This window comes from Anabas testudineus, chromosome 22 (assembly GCF_900324465.2).
Source record: "Anabas testudineus chromosome 22, fAnaTes1.2, whole genome shotgun sequence".
Lineage (NCBI taxonomy): Eukaryota > Metazoa > Chordata > Actinopteri > Anabantiformes > Anabantidae > Anabas > Anabas testudineus.
Window position 1 is genome coordinate 5,445,238 of NC_046630.1, and position 18,717 is coordinate 5,463,954.

Genomic DNA, 18,717 nt, shown 5'->3' on the forward strand with positions numbered 1-18,717 from the left:
ACATGGACTGTTGCTGTCAGAGTAAGTGTGCCGTAACTCTCTCTGCATGACGCCTTTAATGACAGGAAGCTGCATTTGATTACCAGTGAAAAACCCCAGGCTACCTTGCCGCACGCCATCTACAGAGCACCTGATACCGCTGGAACAGTTATATCTTCCAGATGTGGCACAACACTAAATTACACTTCCTAACATGAACCACGCGACAGCGGCTGCCACTATGCATTCTATATTAGTCAATCTGTGCACAGCCCAGGTACATTTCTCCTACACAGTATTAAAGGTGCTTGATTTTGTTTTCTAATGTTATAGTATCAGCTAAGAAGAACGTTAGTGCATATGTTGTTCTTATTTTATACAAAATATTTTAAAAATCTTCTTAGAGAGACTTGAGAGAGAGAGAGGATGCTTAATGCACATTGTGTAGCTTGTATAGTTGGGGTGTCAAAATGTCTAAAACAATGAAATAATAGCCAAATGTTGTGACAAAAATATATGATATCAAGAGAATGGAAGTAGCTATATGATGCTCAGGAAACACGTCTCTCTGCAGAAGGAACTGGGAAATTTTGGCACACCCACAGACAAATGTTTCAAAACAGTAGCTATGGTAGCAAGATATCTCATGTCAAATTTCCTGGTATACTGTATATCAAGAAATGCATCTAAGCGGAAGCCAAAATCAACCAGATCTGTGTAGCAATGGTAGTGTCCCAGTGCCTTTGCAGCAAAAGGGGGGACACCAACAAAAAGAGACTCCTGCTATCGATCCTTTCCTTCGCCAAGGTCAGAAAAGGTGTCAGGTGTTAGTCTTGTTCAGTACATTGTCTGTGCATACATGAAGCCGCAGTTCTGTTGCAACTCAGTATCTTATGACAAGATTCAGAACAGATTACTGTCAGTGTGTCCTGATGCAACTTGGTCTGCTTTAAAAAAGAAGGAATAACCAACAAGAACTAACTGTTAACTTCACAACATGCATAAGAACTAATTTTCTTGTTGCCAACAAAACGGAAACAATATTTTCCTATTACTCTAAATAAGATTATGTGATATCTTGGGAGAAAATCACGTGGTGATAAAGAGACAATGTGCAGAATAAGTTACCCGAATGTGTGACTTAAGAACTGGGCAGTCACACAATGTGCAATGTTCCTCAATGTTTGTGCAACTTTAAGTCTTAACTACCAACATGTAATGTAGTGACAACGCAGGCAAAGAGATAAACACTTAATTTGAAAGATGTCCCACTGTCATAATCCTAACAAAATAATATTGGAAGTAGCTTAATTTTAACAATATGTTTTCAAATTCTATGCATAAATGCTCCTTTGCAAGTAAGTGGGTGTGTGCATGTGTGTGAGCATCCTGCCGTGCAAAAGCTGGCAAACTTCAGACGGGGCACACAGCCCAGGCATTGAATCAGCACAATATTACTGTGCAGCAGTGCAGGAGGAGAGAACGTTTTGTCCGTAAGCGAGCTGAGCTAAGGAGTGACACTTACCCTGCAGCTTCTGCATCACATTTGCAATGTCCACAGAAGATCGACCCATATACCTCGGGGAGGCCATGTTGTCTTGTCGTCAGCTGTATGACAAGGTGGGTCACTAGTGCTGGGAGCAGAAGATTTTTCACAAGAGTCCTGAGTGGGACATCCCCTCTGCCCCTCCCTCTCTCTCTCTCTGTCTCTCTCTCTCTTTCTAATTTCACTGCAGGACCAGCTCCAATTGAATCTCAAGTTGCATTCAGGGACAAGCAGGTTTACAGTCCAATAGAGGCACTTGTTCCATTCATTGCCTGCAAAGGAGATGCATGTTAAAGGGTTTTGAATGAGGCCACACCTATCCCCAAATACAGGATACATACACATTTACTTAATTTTAGTGAGTCTTACTTATATAAAAAAGATATGTTGGCATGTAGCAGTAGAGAAAGCACAAGTATAAATGATAAAATCAACCATTTTTAATTCTATTAGTTACACTTGTGACACATGAAGATGTCCGCTCCTATATAATTGTGCAACTATCTGATCTTATTTTGTTTTAAAGGCCAAAAAAAAAAAAAAAAGCAAAGCAATGTGAAAACTGTATAATTTATGTATGTATGAGTGCGAGGTCCAATATTACTACATTAGATGGTTCATAGTATTTAATAACTATCCAGGAAATTCACAAGAAGATAATTGTTGGCATATGTTCTGTATGCACAAAGATAGAAAATTTAACTATATGAAAGCACGGCTATTATTAAGCAAAAAAGTAACTGAAGGACAACCGTGCATCATATAGCAGTAAAACAGTAAGTGAATATCTAACTATAGTACTTGAAAATGTGCAAACTTCCTAATTAGCGCCACAATCAAGAAGGAAGTTAGCTCACTAAAGTGTCGAAGTGAGTCACACGTTTGCCTCCAACGGTGTTAAATCACATTAAAGCAACTTATTCACATAATATAATAGTTGTATTTCAATAAATCTATAAATAAAGTGATTCAACGCTTCACTAAACAGTGTTGGATAACTTGTGCGGTGGCGTGCGCTCCTGCAGCACCAAGACGAGAGGAAGTTACCAAAAACACCACAGAACTAAAGAAGAACTCACTGAAAGCTACTGAACAGCAGCCTGAGTCTCCACACAGTAAAGGAAAGTTACTACCAGTCAAATCCAACTTGCATCTGGTTGTGCTTCTTCTTACCGTTTTGCGCCGCATGACAGCTTCGCGTCGGAAGTGTGTGTGCGTGTGTGTGTGTGTGTGTGAGTGTGAGAGTGTGTGTGTGTGTGTTGTCTGGTTGCCAATAGTAACGCTGCAAATGAAACATGGTGGCGTTTAGAGAAGCAGAGGACATCGAGCCGGTAACCACAGGGAGCAGCTGGCAGCAGACGGCGCAGCGCGCAGAGCGCAGCAGCAGCAGCAGGGGCGGAAACCTGTGGGGGACAAAGGGGTCATTCTTCAGCTCGTCTCATTCTTCAGCTCATCAGAGAGGAATCCCGAGGATTTCACTCACTTACTCCATAATGTTTATGTGTGCCACGTTGTGGTGAGTTTAGGGACCTTTACGCGCATTTAAAGACAAAGTGCACAACTCCAGATACATAAACAAAGTGGATTACATCTTTTGTTTTTGGAAGTTTTTAAATAATTCTCTGTAGTCCAACTCAAAATTATAGTTTTTAAATTCTACTCTTATCTCTTATCTCTTGTTTTTTTTTTTTTTTATCTTCTTCAGGGTAAAGTGTCTCTTCAGCACACATACATGCACTAAATGTTGCACATTTCTACTTCACACTCATCACACATTTTCACACATTTGGTGTTCAAACTGGCTGATTGGTGTTGATTTTAAATAAGTAAGAGAGCTAAAAAAAAAAAAAAAAAAAAAAAACAAGAAGAAAGAAGAAGAAGAAGCACCCTCCTAATCTCCTCTCCCCTGTTTAGCATGAAGTCATTCTTCACATTAGATTATTGCAGGATGCTGTAGGTGTTATTTGGGTCAATACAGGAAATCTTAAAACCAGTTTTAAGATTTCTAAGTACTGAATTGTCCTTCCTTAGAAATATCACCTGGCACTTAAATAGTCCATTAGAAAACCCTGACAATCCAACTTACATGCAATTATTGTTAAAGTGCATGGCTCATGATGTTTCCTTAGGAACTCATTTCAAGTACTTTGGCGCCACCTGCTGGACATCTCCGTGACATGAATGTCTTTGGAGAGTTTCCTTCAGTATTAATTAAACTACTGAAGATGAGTGCTTATACCTGAGTGAGAAATTTAATGTGTGAAGATATAAAAAAAAAAGGCAACTGTCAGACTGTATTGTCTGTTCATATGCAGAGAGCTGCTTGGTGGAGGTGTCAGTGTGAAAACTCTGACTGAGCAGACTGAGCAGGACTAAGGGGGAAGAGAGCAACAATTGAAGGAAATCCCCGCTGAGACTGGAAGCTTGATAGCCTGCAGACTCTCTAGTAGATGGTTACGTTTTCATGGTTTAGTTTATCCAGAACCTTGTCAAGACACTTCCAAGACTTTTTACGTCAAGAGGAAGTTTGTATAATTGATGGATCTCGTTTCTTTTTATTTAACCTGGCAGTCCCATTGAGAACCTCTGCATACCCTCACAACAGCGTGGGTGATTTGTGATAATAATGGTTGCATAAGGATGCATGTAATATGCTTTGCTTTACAAAGACTATGCCAATAAGGCCATTGTTAAATACGTATTGATCCATAGGAAATGAGGTAAAAGGAAACACCCTTGTTCCCCAGTGGTTTGTCCCACACAGATAAGAAATGCACTTGCTAATTTTATAGCCAAAAAGGGAAGGAAGCATGACAGCAAAGTTTCCTTCGCTGCAAACACTGCAGGGGAAAAAAAGCAAAAAGGCTGTCTTGGAAAAAGCTTAGTGTTCATCTGTGTGCTCAGAGTCAGTGTGGAGTCTAACCCCCGATTTATGGTGGAATAATGGCAAATGGCAATGAAACACATCCCCTTTTGGAAATACTAAAATCATTTGATCATGGTGAGTGAATCTGTACATCTAGAGACTTTTTACAAAGTTAGAGGCTGTTATGAAAGAGCAGCATTTGTATTGTAAAATGCAGAAGCGATACTGTAATTCATACAACTGTGTATTTAAATATAGCCCTACTGAAACACACATTATTTTCAGACTGATGTCTTTGCATTTGGAAAATCAGACTAAACTAAACCACGGAATAAGATTTTGGTGAAAAATAATTCTGATCTGCTGCAGTGTTATGAAGCATCCAGGCTGTTCAGGTTGACTATGACAGATATGATATTTGATTACTGTCCCCGGGATTAAAACAGTTAGTATGCAGCACATATTTGAAATACATTTCCAGAAACAACTCTCACGTCTTTGAGTTTGCAGGTTTCAACCCTTTATGTCTTTTATAGGTAGCCTATATAGAGTGTGTCTTAGCACACGTGTATTATATCTTATATAAATGCCTGAAGCACTTTAACTTGCACTGTTGTGTGAGGTCACTGCAGCATACATATATATCTGCCTTGAAACTACTTTTCTTGAGAAGTCAGGAAACGTTTGGGATCGGTATCCATCTTTAGTGCGTCAGCGTTTCAGGAAGAGCATGAAAATCAAACGATAAAAAGTGAAGCTATTTTTATTTAGCGTTACGGATAATGTGTCACACTGATGATAGGATCAGTTTGTGTTCTAACACTAAGATACTAAATAGACAGTGAACCCACTCGGCAGGTATGATGTAAGATTTTATGTAACACTGTGCCCAGTATAGCAATAATAAATCAATACAGCGAAAATCTCTAAGACAAATGCAGTACATCTACTTGGTTCTGTTGATGCTATGTACTTAGTTTCTGCGCTAACACAGTTTTATTTCTAACTTGAACTGCACTTGAATCCACCATCTGGGGAAATAATCTTCCCCATTTTTAGAACACAATGCATGCAGCTTTATGCGCCACTAAACATTTCCAGCCTTTATTTTTGTCCCGAAGCGTTTCCCTTCTCTAACGCTCTGCATTGATTTTTTTTTTTATTTCTATCCAGGTGATTTGATTCTAGCCTTCTGTTTATCTGTGCTCGTGGGCCTGCTGCTGGGTGCCTTAATCTACATTCTTTTGACCTGGGCGTCCAGGCGCAGGGCTACTGCCAAGATCACCAGGCGCTCCAAAAAGAAATCTTGCACTTCACAAACACACAACCCCATGAGTGGCCAGCTGGGTCTTTACCGAAGCACATTTCTGAGTGTCTGCAGACAGCCTTCTCTGGAGCCAGTGGGGCCCCTGGGGAGTAAGCCTGGTCCAGACACCTCCACGTTTCGCCCTGTCCCCAAGAGAACCAGACCTAACCTAGAGATGGGAGATGACACTGATGTCACCATGCCTGAGGACACAGGCAGCCTCAAACTCGTCGGATTCAGCATCGCTTGTACCAAACAAGAGGCACTCCTTCTGGCTAGGCAGCAACGGACTTAAAGGATTCCTCCCCTCACAGACTCCCCCTCCTGCATATGACAGTGTCATCCATGCGTTTGATGAAACTTGCACTTAAACTGTCAGCATAAATACGACAAGAACTGAGAAGGAAACTATTCTGGGATCACAATGGACTTCAAAGCTCTGTTCTGTTCTTTAAAAAGAACAGTTATCAGAACATTTCTGCCACTTTTCTGTCTGAAAGCGTTTTGTCTTTAACTCCACAAGAAGCTTACACAGCCACAATGTGTCAGCAGTATCATATGTGCAATAGATGAAGTTGAATTTCACCTTATTTTAAGATATTTTATATACATATATTATTTTTCTGTAGAATGCCACATAACACAGTACATCGGGAAGTTGAGTCTTGGCAGCTGGACTTCCTTCTTGCCATGACTCAACTTCCAGATAACTTCTCCTGATGACTGAGACATAATACATTACAGTTTCCCAAAGCCCAAGCTCAATTATTAGTTATTAAAATAGCATCATTGCGTAATCACTGCAGTTCTAATATAATTGTTGTGATCATCTAATATAACAATAAAGATTTGATGCCAGTGTTTGTGCTTTCGTGCTAAAGAAAACAGTTGATTCATTTGAAAAAGTTAATCTAACACCAAAGGCTGCTTCTTTGTTAATTGGAGGAGACACATGGCAAAATCTGTTCCTAAATTAACGATTATGACCAGTGCGCAGTGGTTTATCTGCCCTTTTCCATCAGGTCTGCTGTTCAGGAAGTATTATTCTCAACACAACACCTCAACTTACATGATGAACAAGGGGTGCGTCGTGTGAGGTTGCCATTATAAAAGAAACCCCCTTTAGAGGTGAAGTAATAGACAATGGCGTTGATTTATCAAAGCATAGAGCCAGACTTCATAACAAAATGTATTAAAATTTGATTAAACTATACCTAATTACCTTCACTGGAGTGCGACACGCTCGCTGGATGTCTTAGTGGCTTCTTTTAATCTAGACTTGAAGTTCGGGGTTCATTTTTCCGTGCTACCTGCCTCATGGCAACCCTCTTTTAAAGCCACAATCCTGCGCCAGCGGAAAAGTGCCTGGCAACACGACCGCACTGTGCGCCAGCAGCCTCTGGATTAAAACGCTGTTGTAGCGGTGTCAGGTACGTACAGCTGCATCACGTTTGTCCATATCGGCTCTTTAATGACAGTACTTGTGTATTTTTCACCGCAGTTTCCTCGTCTCGTCTCTGGCTCAGTCAGATTGCTGCATGCGGTTTGGATGTAAGACGCCTTTGAATGAGAAATTCACATGGATGAAACGCGTGAATCCACATTCACAGGCACAGATTGAGCTTTAATTGCTTGTTGGTTGATATTTGTTATATTTTATTATAATTATCTGCATGAAAAGGGACCTGTGCTGCTCTGTTCTGTGCTGTGTAAAATAGATATTGAGTTGACATCCTTGCCATCCTCTGGTGTTTGACGTAAAATAGAGAGAACGGACAGTGTCAGTACCCATGGAGACTGCGAGTGCCCTGAAATCCAGTGCAGTGTTGCTGTTGCATAGAGACTGGGAAAAAACTGAATTTCAAGGTTAATGCACTGAATGACAATGATGTTTTCAGCTAGATTCATCTATTTCTCTCTCTCTGTGTCTCTTGGTTGCTTTACTTGCTGAATAACGCTGTTTTTTATTCGCCTTTTCTGTTTTTGCATTTGCAGGACTACACAACTCTCCAGAGCCACATAAGAAGACATGGGATGGGCCACTGGCATCAAAGACACCTCACATCTTTTCATGGCTAACTCTGTAATGCAGAATTGTTGCTCGATTTAAGTGAATATAGGGCTGGACGATATCTGGCTGTATGATGCATTTTACTTTCCCATAGATTATCATTTAAGTACCAAGAGCGGAGCAGCCATTACCTTTGAGTGCATCATCTGAATGGAAACATGGACACCTTCAATAGAGGAAATTTGACTCAACATGTCCAGGAACTATGAGGTATGTTGATTTGCTCACCCATCACAAATGTTGTAGTGTTCCAGCTTATATAACCTTATCTATTATTATTATTATATAAATGTGTTTCTGCACAACATATTCTTATGCACCTATACCTCACTTACTGCTGGCTGGCCAGTAAGCACGGCTAAAAACTCTATTCTTCAGCCAAACATCACTGTCATAGAATATTATTTTTAAGGAGATAATGTTTCCAAATATATCAAATAAATTGGGTTACATTTTGGGACAATGTAAGATTAAAGATATTGAATAAAATATTGATTGATAAGATTTCCATTTGACAGCACGTTATAAGCATAAAAAACATACTGTAGACTCTTGGGTTTCACTGTTTTACTCAGTGTAAACGCCACATGGCTTTGATAAGCAATAAATAGAGCTAGAATAAGAAAAGGTTTTAAGGTTTCTCTTTCAGGAAATCTGTTTTCAGTTAGTTTCAATATAAAGACTCTAGGTAGCACAAGTGAACAAACAAGTAATGGGGAAGATTCAGCTGACGTTAATGTGCTACAGACTTTTTTGCCATTAAGGGAAAAATGTCAGAAACACTTTCAGTTTGTGAATTGGAACAAATAAAAGACAGCGTGCGGTGATGTCATCTAGAGACAAATCCTGGAGCGGCTCCATAGACAATGAATAATAGAACAACAGCTAGAACGCCATGAGACACAGCCATGACGATCTTAGGCCATGTTGTAAGGGAACATTTAGTGATTCACTCTTACTTGTGTAAAGTCTGTTCACTTAAATGAAAATCATTAGGATGGAATATCTCAATATCAGCCCACGAGTCCCTGGTTTCAGTGACTAATTTGTGAATTATCTCTGTAAAATGTCAGCCAGTGATGTCCAGAAAACTAGATGTGTAGGAAGCCACTTAATGTATTAGAAGAAATTAAGGTTTGGCATTTTGGGTGGGTGTTTTCTAGCTACTATTCAAGTTTTCACCAGTAGGCCAAAGATTTTAATGTTAATTTTAGATCCATTCACCTCCAGTAGTCATTCATGTCCATTTCTAGATAACCAGTAGACAATATATTCAATTTCATTTGTTGCCATCACCTAAAACAGAACAGAAATTAATAGATGGAGGAAAATACATAATAACAAAAACTGGAATATCACATAACAACATTACACAACTACATACAATACTAAGACAAGAAATAAAGGCTGTCTAGGTGAGCAATCTGCAAAGCTATACTGTACTGTCCGTTTGATCCAAAGCCAAAAAATGAACTTCCACTCTGAACTCTTTCATGTTTTGCTTTACAGTATTCCTTTCTCATAATGCTATTTCCCATTTTTGCTAATGGATTCCCTACCTGAGTAACCACAGCCCCGCTTCCTGCTGACCATGACAACAGCCAACGGTGTACATCCCAAAATGTCCTGAGCGTCACTGAAAAGCCAGTTTTAAGTAAACGTAGGGTCACAGACAGACACAAACTGATATCTACATTTTATCCAGTTCTATTATAAGGTTAAAAAAGTTCTGTAGTGCAGCTTCAAACGGACTCTTCCTCTGCTTCACTTCCCAGCCTGGTCACTCAGTAGGGATGTTGGCTGCCGTGGAACATGGTCCCATCCTCTGCAGCGACTCCAACATCCTCTGCCTCTCGTGGAAAGGCCGGGTTCCCAAGAGCGAGAAGGACAAGCCAGTGTGTCGGAGACGGTACTATGAGGAGGGCTGGCTTGCCACGGGGAATGGGAGAGGAGTTGTTGGGGTGACGTTTACTTCAAGTCACTGCAGGAGGGACAGAAGTACACCTCAGAGAATCAACTTTAACCTGCGTGGACACAACAGCGAGGTGTGATCTTCACTCAAATATATAATATGTGCACATCTGGCATTGCACAGAACTAAATTAGACAAAAACAAAAAGAATTGCTGCATTGAAGTTGCAGTATGCCTTCACACACCAGATGTAGTGAAATTCCCTCTAGGTGTTTGATGTCACCTTGACCTCTGACTACATAAATCTATTCATTTATCCTTGAGTCTAAATGGAAATTTGTGCCAAATTTGAAGAAAATTCCTCTCGGCATTCTCCTGCCTCCAGTCAGAACTGTCCCCGGTGCAGAGACATGGCAGATACACGTGCAACAGGAAAATGTAGTATAAATTCTCACAGACCAAATATTTTCTATTGTATGCAGTAAAATGGAGAAACACTTAGTACTAACTTAGTACTACTACTACGATTAGCACTACTAAGTATAGTAGTATATCATTTAACCAGGCAAGAAAATTACAGCATGTAAAAAAGACACAGCGTGAAAATTCAAATGTAATGTTTCATGTGCACTGTATGTATAATGTATAGTGGTAAAAATATCTCCCTAATTAAATTTAGTTCACAGATTCTGCTTACGTGGACTGGTGACATGGATGACATGGTTGTTTTGTTTTTATACATGCATTAAAAGTAATAGCATTAGTATTATTAGAATGTGCTTCTTCATTGGCTCTGCACGCTGACTTTCCTCCTAACTGCAGTGGGGGTTTTAAAGCATATTCAGCCTAAAAGGCTTTTTCTGCTGATACTGAATATTAATCATGAAGGTTCTTCTGTGCAGAACAGCCACCTGTGCTTGTAAAAAATAGTAACAGTATTTTGGCGCTTTGCAGGTTGTCTTGGTGCGATGGAATGAACCCTTTCAGAAGCTGGCCACCTGCGATATGGAAGGAGGTATTTTTGTGTGGATCCAGTATGAAGGAAGATGGTCTGTGGAGTTAGTGAATGACAGAGGGGCCCAGGTGAGCTATAGGAAACCTGGGAATATAGATTTAAAGGCTTTTTGTTTAGATTTAATCAGCAGGAACTTGTTATGGCTAGTGCTGATGCTTAGATATATTTATATATTCCTTCAGGTGAGTGACTTTACTTGGTCACATGATGGCACTCAAGCCCTCATCGCATACAGGGATGGCTTTGTATTGGTTGGCTCGGTCAGCGGACAGAGACACTGGTCCTCCGAGATTAACCTGGAGAGTCAAATTACTTGTGGCATCTGGACACCTGATGATCAGCAGGTACACATATACACGTATATTACAACACTTTGAGTTCTCGATGCTGTTGAGGTATTTCATTATGTCATCTGTTCAAGTTTAATGCACAATTCCCCCTCAGGTGTTGTTCGGTACAGCGGATGGTCAGGTGATAGTGATGGACTGCCATGGACGGATGCTTGCTCACGTTCTGTTACACGAGTCTGATGGGATTGTGAGCATGTCCTGGAACTGCCCAGATTTCCTGGTCGAAGACAGTACAGAGAGCGACACAGACTCTGATGACAATATTCTGCCTTTAGGTACAAATACACACCTGCTGTGCTCATTGTTCTAGTTTTGCAGAGTTTATACGCTTACTTTCCTTTTTTTCCCCCAAAGTGCGAAGAGTCAAACCTTTGTTGACAGTCACCTTCTTATCAGGAGATATAAGTTTAATGAACAACTATGATGACCTCTCTCCTGCCATAATTCGCTCAGGGCTGAAAGGTAGAAAAACACGTCACTGTTGTAGTTACAAATATGTAAATTAAATTTATAGATCAAATGATACAAGGCATATGGTTTCTGTACATTCACTCTGCAGATGTTGAAGCCCAGTGGTGCTCTCAGGGAGACCTGCTGGCTGTGGCTGGGATGGAGCGACACGGGCTTCCCTCCGACGCTGCCTGTGCATCCATCATGAGAAATGCCCTTGTTAAGTTCTATAATGTCCAAGGGGAACATATATACACTTTGGAAACACCTGCACAGGTAGGTTCTCTGTAAATTGAAGGATACTGTAGCTGTCTCTTAGAATATGGAATAACATGAATATCACAGTCAACATGAGATTTTCTTTTTTGCTGATAGCAAAATGTGTGTAGGCATGAAAAATATCTGTGAATACAGAATCTGACTGAGGTATGAGTTTTGATAACTGTTGGACTTTTTTTGTGAATGGGTGTTTTTCAGAGACCCATCACCACCATCTGTTGGGGTCACAGAGATTCTCGTCTGTTCCTTGCATGTGGACCAGCGCTATATGTGGTGCGTGTGGAGCACAGGGTGGCCAGCCTTCAACTCTTATGCCAGCAGGGTATCGCCAGCGCCCTGCGAGAGGAGAAAGATGTGGGAAAACTGAACATGCCCTCACTGCTCTGCTCTTACGTCACCACTGCATTCATACCTACCATAAAGGTGCACTAATTTATATTAATCTAGAAATCTGTATTAATAATGCTGCATAAACAACGGTAGACGACTTAGCTGCACTGTGATAAAACAAAACCACTGACAGCAGCATGTTTTCACTTGAGTGTCCAGCAATCCTTCAGGCTTTTTCCTCTCTTTGTTTCAGCCCCCAATCCCTGATCCCAACAACATCCGTGACTTTGTCAGCTATCCCACAGCTGGGAATGAAAGGCTCCATTGCACCATGAAGCGAGCAGAAGACAGCCCTGAGGCAGGGGGACCCTGCTACACTCTCTACCTAGAATATCTGGGAGGTCTTGTGCCTATTCTCAAAGGAAGGCGCATCAGTAAACTACGACCTGAGTTTGTCATTATGGATCCAAAAACTGACAGCAAAGCAGGTGAGTTTAATCACTTTAAATCACAATTTAAATTAGTACTGGGAAGATATCCAGAGTGGCCTGAATTTGATCAAATCCTCAGCACATAAAAATGAATTATGCAGGGGGGGGGGTTTGGTAAATTGCCACTCTTGATGCTGTTAGACTAAGCTAATCATTTCCTGGCTCTTGCTTCTTAGGTAACGCACAGCCACAAGAGTGGTATCAATCTTCTCAATTATCACTCAACAAGATAGTGAGTACACATATTTCCCAAAACACTGTTTAAAAGAGGTGAACAGGATTATGGGCTTTTTAAATACTCAGTGTGTAGAGCTGAAGGAAAAACAGAATTCCAGTAGACTTGCTAGCAGACCTTCCCAAAGGTCAGAAATAATGTTCCTTGTCATCCTGAAATCAAATTTGCACTTGGTTCATACATTTAACTGCGGCTCTATTTCAAAATAACATATTTATGCTGTGCACCCATCATTCCCCTTGTGTAAGAACAAATATACACTGGTGATGACCACTCTTCTCTGATGTAACATGGTCTGAGGCCTGATGCAGGAATACTCTGTGTCACACCCTGGCTGCTTCCGGGTTGCATTGCCTGTGTCTAATCAAACATTTTATTGCTTTTAATAGACAATGTTCTTTAACCTGGGGCAGTCCATTTGTCACGTTTGTATGTATGAAGTCTGACTTCCTGTTGTTTTGTGTTTTTTCTTTTTCTTTTCCAGAGGAGGTTTGTGTTAATCCCATGATCTCGTACACTGACAGCTGTAACTGCTCAGACTCCAGTGACATTGAGTTGAGCGATGAGTGGGTTGGGAAGAAGTCACCAAAATTATCCAGAGGAAACAGGTCACTGAAACTCTACATGTCAGATACTGTATAAATTAACTCTTTGAATATTTTCTTTCTCATTATACAAGTCTGCTGAGCCACAGCGCTTTTTCATTTGTTTTATTGCATCACCATTTCACCGACACTTTCAAATGAAACTGTCATTTAAAATTAACCTCTTTGTTTAAAAGAATGAACCTGGATTCAAGAAAATCTCCCAAACTTTCACGTGCTAATCAGGAAGGACAGCGGTCGCCACGGTTACCAACAAAGAAGCCTCCAGTTCGATCTCCAAGTCTAACACGTCGGGAGTTTTCTATGGACGGGATCACGGAGGTATGATATTTCAGCAGCAGTTCACTTCACACAAATCTTTAAAGATGTCATTTTCTTTGTCAGTGCATGTTTAACACACTGTGTCACCTCCTAATTAATTTTTTGTTAGGCTGATTATTTAAAATGTTTTATTCCCATTTCCTCTGCTTCACAGCACAACTACCTGGCTCAAGTCACATCCAACATTTGGGGGACAAAGTTTAAAATTGTTGGACTTGCTTCTTTCCTTCCCACCAACCTTGGTGCAGGTGAATATAGAAAGAGCCACTACAGTACATGCATGTTGCTTTTACCAATCACATAATCTGAAATATAGTTTCTTCTCGCTTCCTGTGTTTCAGTAATCTATAAGACTAGTCTGCTTCATTTGCAACCAAGACAGATGACAATCTACCTTCCAGAAGTACGAAAAATTTCTCATGACTTTATGAGCCTGCCTGTGTTTAACCCCAATGTGTTTAGTGAGGATGAGGATGACTTACCAGGTATGATTGAATAAAGGACTAACAATACTTGTAATCAGTTTTTTTCTATGTAACTTACACAGTTTTCATATGTTTTTTTAATAAAGTGATGGGACCATCTGGAGTGGCAGGAGACAATCCTCCCTGTACGGTCAACATTCCCATCGCTCCGATCCACAGCCCAGCTCAGGCCATGTCCCCGACTCAGAGTATTGGCCTGGTTCAGTCTCTGCTGGCCAATCAGAACATTCAACTTGATGTCCTTACCAACCCTACAGCCACTGCAGCAGCAGCAGCTGCAGCAGCGGCTGCTTCCGTCCCTGTCAGTGATCATAGCCAGGATGCAGTTGCAGCGCCATACCCAATGCCAACTAGATACTCAAATCCTGGTCAGGCGATCTTCAATGGGCTGGAGATGAGTCCTCTTCTTCCTGGTACTCTACCGCCCCCACCTCCACCTCACCATCTGCCACCTCAGCCTCATCCACAGCGGTCTCATTCACAGCAGCCTCGCCAACAACAATCAAAACAGTCACAACAAATGCAGACACAGCAGCAGCTGCAGCAGCAGCAGAAAATGCATCATCAGCAACAGCAACAGCAGCAGCAGCAGCAGCAGCAGCAGCAGCAGCAGCAGCAGCAGCAGCAGCAGCAGCAGCAACACCATCATCAGTCCCAGTCTCAGCAGCAACAACAGCAATTACAGCAGCAACATCAACAGCTACAGCAACTGCACCACCAGCAGACTCTGCATCAACAGCAGCAACAACATCAACAACACCAGGTTCAGCAGCACCAACAAATGCAACAGCAAGTGACACACCAACAACTTCAGCAACAACAGCAAATCCAACAGCAGCAGCAGCAGATGCAGCTGCAGCATGAGCAGATGCAGCAACAGCAGCAGCAGATGCAGCAGCAGCAGCAACAAATCCGGCAACAGATCCAGGAGATGAGGCAGCAGCAGCAGCAGCTGCAGCAGCAGCACCAGCAGATCCAGCAGCAACATCAGCAGATGCAGAGGCAGCACCAACAAATGCAGCAGCAACTGAAGATGCAGATGTCACTGCCCCCTCCTCCAACTGGCTACCCAGCCATTTCCTTACAACAGATTCATCTATTGCCTCCACTTCCTCCACCTACTAATGATCCTGGGCTGGACAGGGGCGAGCATGGACACACTCTAAAGCCAACTTTGCCACGGACTTTACCTCCCTCCTTCAGTGACAGAGATGGGCCTGTGGAGATCCAGATGAGGAAGGTGAATCCTCCTCCTCCGTACCCTGGGACTGTAGTGTCTGCTGCAGCAGCCGCAGCAGCAGCAGCGGTGGCAGCAACAGCTGCTGCTCCACCTCAAACTCTTGTCACAAACTGTGACAGCCCAAGTGTCCTGGCACCCGACCCCTGTCTTAAGAAAGATGAGTTCTTGCTTCATCCTGTCACCTTACAGTACCCAACACCCCTAGGGTACGAAAGGATCACAACCTTTGACAGCAGTGGCAATGTGGAGGAGGTTTGCCGGCCACGCAGGCGTCTCATTCGTAACCAAAATGCATACACCATGCATGGCATCGGGGGCTCGGCTACACTCAAAGTCACTTCGTCTGACAGTAAAAAAATTCAGCTTCCGTACAGCTCAGCAACACTGAGTCGTCTCTCTGTCCCTCGATACTCCATACCAAGCGGAGACCCTCCTCCGTACCCCGACCCAGCCAATCAAGTAACTGCTACACTTCCTCCTCCTCAGAGAATTGATAGCAGTCTGATTCATGCCACTCTACGTCGTGATCGCAGAGATGTGGGACTTAAAGTGCCACAGATGATGGAAAGCTCAAGAACTCTTCCCACTAAGGCTAAAATAAACAGTGCACTAGCTCTCACTTACCAGCAGAGGATGCCCACCGCACTGTACACATGCACACAGTGCAGCAGTAATAGCAGCAGCACCAGTGTCAGTGTTAGTGGAGGTGGAACCACAAGTAGTGGTATCGCAGGTGGCACAGTGGTGAGGCAGGACTTTCCACCGGGGAAAGGTGCACATCACAGTACTATTATAGTGCACTCTAAAAGTGCCTCACCCATGGCCTCCCAGTTATCCTACAGTCTGCTTGGTCCTGTTGATAACAGCCGGGACAGAACAGTGTATGTTAACTCTGCCTTTACTGAAGATGAGACGTTAAATCAGCAGTGTCACCTTGAGAAATCTGTACGTCAGTTGACTCTCGGTGATGTCAGTTTGACAGTTAAGCGCCCTCCGCCTTACCAGTGGGACACGTCCACCACAGAGGAGTTCTGGCTCACCCCCGAGCAAACAATGTTAGCTCCCCCACCGGGACCTCATAAGCCACCTCCACTCCTCATCAGCCAAGCTCAACACTTGGACGTGACCCGACTTCCTTTTGTTCTCACAACTAAACCTCCAGCCAGCCCGAACACAAGCACTCTTACTTTCCCATCAGGTTACCAGATATCCCTCTCCCCTTTTCCCCCAGGTGTGGGTCACAGTGGGCCCCCACTTCAGACCTTACAGAACCCTCCACCACAGTGCCCGCCAAACGAAGTAGTTGCTTCAGTCCCTTTTGCTCAGCAGGATCCTAATTTGGTGTTGCCCCCAGGTTACGCTCCAAATCTTGCTAATTTGGCTTGCTGCCCTCTCCCTCCGATGTATCCAGGAGCCAGCTCATGTGCTGGACTTCAGCTGCACCCTGTCAGCCTTCACCCATGGAACCCTTACCCTTGCCCACCACCAATGCAAGACCCTCCAGCACCACCTCTCCCTACCAAAACTCACCAAATCTTAGAGAAGCCAATTCTCTCCCCACCTCCTCCAACTGCGCCACCTCCACCACCTCCTCTCCCTCCTCCTCCTCCACCTACTGAGCTACCACCATCCAAAAGCACCTCAGAAGATCTAGCAGAGTCTGCCAACAACTTTCCAGAGCCGTCATCTTTAAATGAAAGTCCCGTGCCACAAGAGTCGGAGCGCTTCAACAAGAAGAGCCGTAAACGTCTGGACAGCAGAGCTGAGGAGGCCAACATGCCCAACGTCTCAGAGGGCAAATCCAGAAAGGAAGGACGTGCACTCTCTGACTTCAATACTCTCATTTCCAGCCCAAGGCTTGGCAGCAGGGAGAAGAAGAAGCCCAAGGGGCAGAGAGAGCAACTCAATAAAACCAAGAAGATGAGCAGGACTACAAATGAGTTCCAGGATAGCTCAGAGAGTGAGCCTGAGCTTTTTATTAGCGGTGACGAGCTCATGAACCAGAACCAGAGCAGTAAGAAGAGCTGGAAGAACAAACGCAGCCTGCGTATGGCAAGTGAGCTGGAGGAGATAAAGTGCCGCAAGGCTAACGAGAGAGAGGATCGCAGTCTGGGCAGCCAAGGATTTGTCTATGTTATGGCCAATAAACAACCACTGTGGAACGAAGCCACCCAGGTCTACCAGTTGGACTTTGGAGGTCGAGTCACGCAGGAGTCAGCAAAGAATTTTCAGATAGAGCTGGATGGTAGACAGGTAATCTAGAACAAAATCTTAGTTTAGAGCTGAAGTCATTAGTAGTTTGGCAGAAAATGACATATTTGAGTCAATTAATTGAAAAATGCTAAATATTAATTATTACTATTCAGATTCCGCACTGTGCTGCTTTTCCTTCTCTTATGTGGTAACATTCAGATTATTGTGTTGTGTGTTTTTGGATTCTTAGAATATAAAAGCAAATGCAAATATCACACTTAAAAAGTCACTTTTTATAATGGGAGAAAATAATTAGTAAATGATTAATGAGGTGTCTTCTTCTCTCCCGTGTTTTTAGGTGATGCAGTTTGGGAGAATAGATGGGAATGCCTATATTTTGGATTTCCAGTATCCTTTCTCCGCAGTGCAGGCGTTTGCTGTGGCCTTGGCCAATGTGACTCAAAGACTGAAGTGAAAGGTTAATTTTGTGCTGTTGCAGACTAAATTTGGAAGAATAAGCAGTGGTATTACTTTACACCCCTGAGGGTGGAGCTGTAGGTGGAAAACTGTCAGTGTTGTGATGATTTCTTTTTTAAAGAGGAAGTTGATGTACTGTAGGCCCACACACTGGTCTTGCACATGCTTGTATTGTACAATCAGTGAGTGTTGATATGATTTCTAGTTTCTATTGAATGTATTGAAGCGTATTTTATTTATTATTGAAATGTTAACTACTAGAATAAAAATGCTTTTCTTGGATAAACAAAAAGTAAAATAGCTAACAGGTTGCAGTGAATTAAAAATAACAGTCTTAAGGTTTAGTGCCAATTGTGGTGCCAAAGACACTTCCCACTCCTTAAATTGTAGCTTGAGCTATTTGAGGATCTTACAAAAAATGAGAATATATTTAATTTACACATGTGGAATTTTTAAAAATAGACACAGCAGATATCTTGAGGTACAGTGGTAAATAAAATTTCACTAAGCCATACCACATTTGAACTTTACACGGCACTATTTTCATTCAGTTTTAGGTAATTAAG

General features: G+C 42.3%; 2 protein-coding genes across 15 annotated transcripts in view; one reads left to right on the forward strand and one right to left on the reverse strand.

The window, feature by feature from the left end:
- Positions 1-2,713, reverse strand: part of syne1b (spectrin repeat containing, nuclear envelope 1b) — a 65,841-nt gene extending 63,128 nt beyond the window's left edge. For 6 of the 9 annotated variants that reach the window (XM_026339332.1, XM_026339324.1, XM_026339328.1 and 3 more), the window contains exon 1: positions 1,505-1,797. In XM_026339332.1, coding sequence (XP_026195117.1) covers positions 1,505-1,571 — 67 coding nt within the window. In that variant the 5' untranslated portion in view covers positions 1,572-1,797. Of the gene's footprint in view, positions 1-1,504; positions 1,798-2,698 lie in introns of those variants that run through there. The other 3 variants (XM_026339331.1, XM_026339330.1, XM_026339329.1) reach the window with 1 other exon arrangement.
- Positions 2,714-6,068: 3,355 nt separating this feature from the next.
- tulp4b (TUB like protein 4b) lies at positions 6,069-18,555 on the forward strand. Of its 6 annotated transcripts, none has more exons than XM_026339343.1 (17): positions 6,069-7,563; positions 7,693-7,978; positions 9,278-9,428; positions 9,544-9,813; positions 10,635-10,763; positions 10,878-11,039; positions 11,140-11,320; positions 11,400-11,507; positions 11,605-11,771; positions 11,973-12,197; positions 12,358-12,592; positions 13,315-13,438; positions 13,612-13,756; positions 13,911-14,004; positions 14,098-14,241; positions 14,328-17,734; positions 18,033-18,555. In XM_026339343.1, the coding sequence occupies exons 4-17, from the start codon at positions 9,562-9,564 to the stop codon at positions 18,147-18,149; spliced, it is 5,490 nt and encodes a 1,829-aa protein (XP_026195128.1). In that variant the 5' UTR covers positions 6,069-7,563; positions 7,693-7,978; positions 9,278-9,428; positions 9,544-9,561; the 3' UTR covers positions 18,150-18,555. The 6 variants fall into 6 exon arrangements, with proteins under 6 accessions (XP_026195128.1, XP_026195124.1, XP_026195126.1 ...); XM_026339339.1 differs by lacking the exon at positions 9,278-9,428 and having other exon boundaries at positions 7,693-7,780; positions 7,863-7,978; XM_026339341.1 differs by lacking the exon at positions 9,278-9,428 and having other exon boundaries at positions 7,693-7,780; positions 7,876-7,978.
- The last annotated feature ends 162 nt before the right edge of the window (positions 18,556-18,717 follow it).

What these genes read in the sequence shown, in the direction of transcription:
- tulp4b (XM_026339339.1), top strand. An exon ending in AAAAACTGACAGCAAAGCAG is followed by an intron (nt 12,593 to 13,314) that starts GTGAGTTTAATC and finishes TTTCTTTTCCAG; the next exon opens with AGGAGGTTTGTGTTAATCCC. An exon ending in TAGAGCTGGATGGTAGACAG is followed by an intron (nt 17,735 to 18,032) that starts GTAATCTAGAAC and finishes CCGTGTTTTTAG; the next exon opens with GTGATGCAGTTTGGGAGAAT.